This window comes from Eptatretus burgeri, chromosome 7, assembly GCF_056783735.1.
Source record: "Eptatretus burgeri isolate ZD-2024b chromosome 7, Ebu_testis_v1, whole genome shotgun sequence".
Taxonomy (NCBI): Eukaryota; Metazoa; Chordata; class Myxini; order Myxiniformes; family Myxinidae; genus Eptatretus; species Eptatretus burgeri.
The window spans coordinates 23313589-23320291 of record NC_140967.1 but is presented as its reverse complement, the minus strand read 5'-3'; the positions used below and the strand labels follow the sequence as shown (position 1 = coordinate 23320291).

At 49.7% G+C, this 6703-nt stretch overlaps 1 protein-coding gene across 1 annotated transcript in view; it reads left to right on the top strand.

Moving 5' to 3' along the window:
• LOC147022823 (E3 ubiquitin-protein ligase pellino homolog 2-like) overlaps positions 1 to 6703 on the top strand; it is a 238815-nt gene that overhangs the window by 191 nt on the left and 231921 nt on the right. The window contains exon 1 of the mRNA XM_085887700.1: positions 1 to 97. This exon is cut by the window's left edge and continues 191 nt beyond it. Coding sequence (XP_085743826.1) covers positions 90 to 97 — 8 coding nt within the window. The 5' untranslated portion in view covers positions 1 to 89. The remainder of the gene's footprint in view (positions 98 to 6703) is intronic.

Sequence of the window (6703 nt, the reverse complement as noted above, 5' to 3'; positions counted from 1 at the left end):
AGCTCAGTGTGTTCACTCGGCTCGAGCCATATCGTGGCGGGTACGGTGCTCCGCGCTCGCGAACGGCGCTACCCACGGCGGCTTCGGCGATGCCAGAGTGAGTGAACTTGTGGAGAAGATGTGCTGTTTGTACGTTGTTATTACAACAATAGCGTCAGTTTGTTAGTTTGTTGATACTTAACGGGGCAAGTTCGTCGATGGCGTGCGCGTCTCTGTCTCCCTCTCTCTGTGTCTCTGTCCCGTGTCCCGTGTCCCGGTGCCTGACACGAAACCGTGTAAGTCGACCCCCGTGCGGTTTCTCTGACGAGTGGACTTTCTCTGCTCTTCTCTTGGCACCAGCCACGTCCAACGGAGCTGAGTGGGTTCTTTATTCCTGATATGAACTTTTGAATCCTCTCCACCGCACCTCGAATTCACTCTCACTTTGTACAGTTGTCGAGCGCACCGCAGTCCCTGAGCACCGCGGTCCCTGAGCACCGCGGTCCCTGAGCACCGCGGTCCCTGAGCACCGCGGTCCCTGAGCACCGCGGTCCCTGAGCACCGCGGTCCCTGAACAATGCAGCCCCTGAGCACCGCGGTCCCTGAGCACCACGGTCCCTGAACAATGCAGTCCCTGAGCACCGCGGTCCCTGAACAATGCGGTCCCTGAACAATGCGGTCCCTGAACAATGCGGTCCCTGAGCACCACGGTCCCTGAGCACCGCGGTCCCTGAACAATGCAGTCCCTGAGCACCGCAGTCCCTGAACAATGCGGTCCCTGAGCACCGCGGTCCCTGAACAATGCAGTCCCTGAGCACCGCAGTCCCTGAACAATGTGGTCCCTGAACACCGCAGTCCCTGAACAATGTGGTCCCTGAACACCGCGGTCCCTGAACAATGCGGTCCCTGAGCACCGCGGTCACTGAACAATGCGGTCCCTGAGCACCGCGGTCACTGAACAATGCGGTCCCTGAGCACCGCGGTCCCTGAACAATGCAGTCCCTGAGCACCGCGGTCCCTGAGCACCGCGGTCCCTGAACAATGCAGTCCCTGAGCACCGCGGTCCCTGAGCACCACGGTCCCTGAACAATGCAGTCCCTGAGCACCGCGGTCCCTGAACAATGCGGTCCCTGAACAATGCGGTCCCTGAGCACCACGGTCCCTGAGCACCGCGGTCCCTGAACAATGCAGTCCCTGAGCACCGCAGTCCCTGAACAATGCGGTCCCTGAGCACCGCGGTCCCTGAACAATGCAGTCCCTGAGCACCGCAGTCCCTGAACAATGCGGTCCCTGAACACCGCGGTCCCTGAACAATGCGGTCCCTGAGCACCGCGGTCACTGAACAATGCGGTCCCTGAGCACCGCGGTCACTGAACAATGCGGTCCCTGAGCACCGCGGTCCCTGAACAATGCAGTCCCTGAGCACCGCGGTCCCTGAGCACCGCAGTCCCTGAACAATGCGGTCCCTGAGCACCGCGGTCCCTGAACAATGCAGTCCCTGAGCACCGCAGTCCCTGAACAATGCGGTCCCTGAACACCGCGGTCCCTGAACAATGCGGTCCCTGAGCACCGCGGTCACTGAACAATGCGGTCCCTGAGCACCGCGGTCACTGAACAATGCGGTCCCTGAGCACCGCGGTCCCTGAACAATGCAGTCCCTGAACAATGCGGTCCCTGAGCACCGCGGTCCCTGAACAATGCGGTCCCTGAACAATGCGGTCCCTGAGCAATTCTTGTGGAATTGGTGTTTCACTGTCTTGGTATCCTCAACCACACTTCGTAATCACTTAGACGTTTCCTCACCACTCATCCCCATAGCCACGTGCTATGATCCCCAGTGCAATTTCCCGCACCCCATCACCATGGACCACCAGCTGTGCGCTCAATTCCCAGGGCTGTCATCCACACCCCCCCCCCCCCCCCACTTTTCAGTATTGCACTGTGACCCTCTGGTTAGTTCTATGGTATCCCACGCACCCAGCGCTGTAATCCTCATGGCTGGGTCTCCACACACGCGCACTCTGATTCCATGGGATGGTCCTCTACTCTTTTCCCCCCCCTCCCCACCCCTGCTCCCGCAACTACATTCTCTGATCACCAAGGTGGGTTCCCACGCAACACACGCTCTAATCCGAGAGGCGAGTTCCCGCGTATTCGAGAACTCTAATCTGAGAGGTGGTTTCCCGAGAATTCGAGCACTCTGATCCCGGAGGCGACCAGGCAAGCGGATTCTGGAATCCCAGAGGCGAGCAGATTCCTGAGGAGCGAGCACTCCGATCACCGAGGCTGGTTCCTGAGGAGCGAGCACTCCGATCCCTGAGGCGGGTTCCTGAGGAGCTAGCACTCCCATCGCTGAGGTGGGTTCCTGAGCAGTGAGCACTCTGATCCCCAAGGCGTGTTCCTGAGGAGCGAGCACTCCGATCTCCGAGGCAGGTTCCTGAGGAGCGAGCACTCCGATCCCCGAGGCGGGTTCCTGAGGAGCGAGCACTCCGATCCCCGAGGCGGGTTCCTGAAGAGCGAGCACTCCAATCCTCGATGCGGGTTCCTAAAGAGGGAGCACCCGTCATGAAAGGTCGTTCAACAAATGTGGAAAAAAACCCCCAAAAGAGTGATTGAAGTGATTTACCTTGGATAAGTGGGTGGTTTGTCTGTATTTTTGAGGTTTAACCTGGAGTGGGTTCCTGGAAGCACCCGTGCATCCTGCAGTTTATAGGTTAGGTCGGAGGGCTGAGAGACCAGAGTGTATGTCTCCATAATGTTGAAAGAAGATTTTGCTTTGCACAATCACTTCAGCTTTGTTCTTGGAAGACTTGATGGAATTTGAGGTCATATTCTGGGAAGTTGATAATATCTGATTACTATTGGTATTGCTGCTGTTGCTACTGTTGTAATGCTTTAACAGCTATATTTAATCCCATCGCCTTGTGGGGGAGGTTTTGGCCCAGATTCAGGAAGGTGGGACCTTTTGCATCAATGTTTGCACTGCATTGTTGTTGCTGGTGATTATTGAGAGCAAAGTAAATAAAAGTAAAAGATTTTTGAAAAACTAGTAATTGTTAAGGCCTCGAGCTGTAGCTGGTAGTTAAAAAAAAAAAATTCCTTCTGGCTTTGGGTTGAACACCAAGCTGTGTCTCTGTCTCTGTCTCTGTCTGTCTCTGTCTGTCTCTGTCTGTCTCTGTCTCTGTCTCTGTCTCTGTCTCTGTGTCTATCTCTGTCTCTCTCTCATAACCCTGAGTTTCCAGCAACATACATGGTAGTAGATTCCTTTTCTCTGTATGCAACGAGTTTGGCAACAATCATGAGAGGTATATCCGCCTTAATTGAGTGAAGTGAGTAATTGTACCCTTTCATGTTTGCTTTTTTTGTCGTTAACAGTATCTTGATGCTTGTTTTGAAGTTTCTGTGAACAGCGTGTTGATGTTCCGCTGTTCTCTTGAACCTCTTTCCTGAATGGAATGTTGTTTCATTCAAAATTAGGCAATGCTTATGCATGCATCTTTTTATCAACTCCAAATCCAACATCGATAAAGCGATGAATAATACACACATTCTGCTTTAAGTTCGAAAAGGAAAAAGAGCATTTCCAAGAAAATCTATGGTTCATGATGCTGGCAACACCCAGATTTGAATACCATATAGTACTTTAAAACTATGATATATATATATATATATATATATATATATATATATATATATATATATATATATATATATATATATATATATATATATATATATATAGAAAGACCCACCCACATCTCTCACCTGTGAATGGAGGGAATAGCCAATCAGCTCTCACCTAATCAACTAAACCCAGGTGGCTAGGATTATATAAATAATTGACACCTCCCACATCTCGATGATTATATTAATAATTGAGATGTGGGTGGGTCTTTCTTCATTATCTTGCAAGATATGTTAGCTTGTATGTTTTTATTATCTTGCCAAAACGAAGTTTTTGCAAGATATGTTAGTCAGCTTGTATGTTGTTTTTTTTGTTTGTTTGTCTGTAATCACGTATAAAAAATTCTGCAGAGCACAGTTATCATTGGAATTTTTTGTAACTTCACATATCAGAGGCCTCCGATCCTTTCAGTGCACAAAATTTTGAAGGTCAAGGTGAAAGGTTAAGGTCACTTTGTCGCAAATCAGGGGAGTCGACGAAACCCTTATTTTTTGAGTAATTTTGATCGGATCGTCTTCAAACTTCATGGGAATATAGTTCATGGTCTGGCGCTCAGCTGATTAATTTTTGGTGGTGATTGGCCTTGACCTTCATGGTTAGCGCCTGAGGTCAAACATATTTGACCCCAAGGTCAAATTTTCAAGTTTTAGGAACCATATCGTGTAGTACCTCAAATTGAACACCTCGATGAGTGCTTTCTAGATATGTCAAGCTTGAGACATTATGACGTCATGTGGTGACGTTTTGAGGCAAACACATATTTTTCATGGTTACTCTGTAGAATGATTCTCATCGGAATCTCTCATAGGCAGATATTCCTCAAGGAGTCGCTCCTGGTGGATAGCAGCTCTGTTCACCTCAGTGTGACCATAAAGAAGTCACACGTGGTCACCTTTTGGCAAGATACGGGTCACCCTGCGGGTGACATTGGTTTATTTATGTATTGACTGCTTTTGATATTTGCACATGTTACATGCTTGGGAGCCTTGTTGGTATGCATTGCTGTCTACGCTATCGCCGATGATTCGCCAATAAGCGATGAAACCGGTCCGGTAGCTGAGGGGGTGTAGTGTTGGGATTCTCGTGTGTACTGTGTGAACGTCTTTATAGTTGTGGAGGAACTCTGGGAATGGTTCGAAACAGCATAGCGCTTACCTTGTGTCGGCCTTTTTGGGTTGCTTTATGCAGCTTCTTTGGCTAGAGGAGTGTGGGAGGTGTCATTTATTTATTTATATATACATAATGTCCATTTTATTCTAATGGCCCTGAAATTCATGTTGAAGTACACTGCTGTCTGTTAATGTCTTTATCCTACTTTTGAATCATGTGCCGAGCTCCTCCATGAGTCTTCAATCATTGTAAAAAACTAGAGAGTTCATACATCACGTTATCCCATGCAGTGTTCAAGTTTATAATTCGATTAAAATAAAATAATGATTTCAAAGGACGTATAAAAAATTCCGGAAATTTAGCGTCGTTGATGCAGTGTCTTGTAAACCACACTATTTAACATGTCCAAGTACTGCAAAACTGGAGGTTTTTGGAAATAATAACAGGGCGAGTTATGTTCTACACTCTACAGTGTATAAGTATATGATAAATTTAAATTTTCTGAGATTCACTGGTTAATTTATATGTGACTTTCAATGTAATCCACTCCAGAATGCTTTTGCGCATGCGCAGAACCCGAGAAACTTTCTAATTCAGGAGGAAAGAAAGTATATCGTGTCCGGGATAAGGATTGTTGCCGAAAATGGCTCATAAACCCCTAAAAGAAGTCGAAAATACTTGGAAAAGTACCTGAGAGAAAGGGCTGTGCTCTGCACAATAATTGGCGTGGAGAACTTTTTCAGCTTGCCGAACGGGCAGCTGTTCATCATACTGAAATACAAAATTTGTTGTCTGTCTGTCCAACTGTTTTTGACCGTGATACATTCGGTCGTTATTTATCTAATCTCAACTAAACTTGACAGAAGGACTAAGGGTCGGTCACACGATGGAGGTTGTAGCTGTAGTGTCGTGGTAGGGATGCTTAGCAGGCAGACACGAGCGGGGGAACAGTCGAGCCGGGCTGTGTTGCACAAGCGGGAGCGCGGGCGTACTTTGCCCACCACTCTCCTTTATTACGCACTCAGTACACACACAAGCCGTGGCGACTACGGCATCCACTACAATGCCTCAGGCGGCGCGCACTCCTTATATCCCTGGCAGCCACGATGATCACGCCGACCACTCCCCCACCATCATGCCCTGCCCCGCAGGCCCGCAGGCTATACCACACTCCTCCCTCCTAAAACTATGATTATTAAATGATCACCATCATAATAAGCATAAGCAGCATGAAGTACTACGGTATAACAGCAGACAAGGTACAAAAAAGAAAACAGCGAAGTATAAAAGCACATCACATCATATAACGTGTCGATGCGAGCGAGTGAAGCTGCAACGGCCAGGTTCCGAAGACTGTATTGTACAAAGCACCTACCAAACTCTGACCGCGTTACCGATATGAAGCAGCAAGGCGAGAAGCACAGCAGCACTACGCAGCAAAAACGCCCCCAGGCGGCTCACGCTTACATGGCCTTTGGCGAGGTCGCGGCGACCTCCCGAGCAAACCTCCCCCGGCACCATCAAACGCCTCCGGCCCACAAGGCGGCCCATCTCCCCCAGCCAGACCTGAAGCAGATAAACATTCCGAGGCCGGAAGCCCGCTGTCTGGAAGCCGTGGCGCCAGCCCCGATTGACCTTGGGTGGGGGCGCTGAACAGCGCCGCTGGCTGGATGCAACCAATGCCCCACAACAACCCACACACCACAATCAGTTGAGCCTCCAACGCACGTCCAAACGGCCTTGAGCGAAAACAGAGAGCCGCGTCCCAGGCGCCAGGCACGTCTGACCTTGCCGAAACCAGAGGTGGGGGTAACGCTGAACAGCGCACCAGCCCCGGCTCCGAGTCGATCTCCGAGACCCACACGGCAGTTAGACAGTAGCAACTCCATTCAAACCACACTTCAACTACAGGCTCGTCATAAATCAATA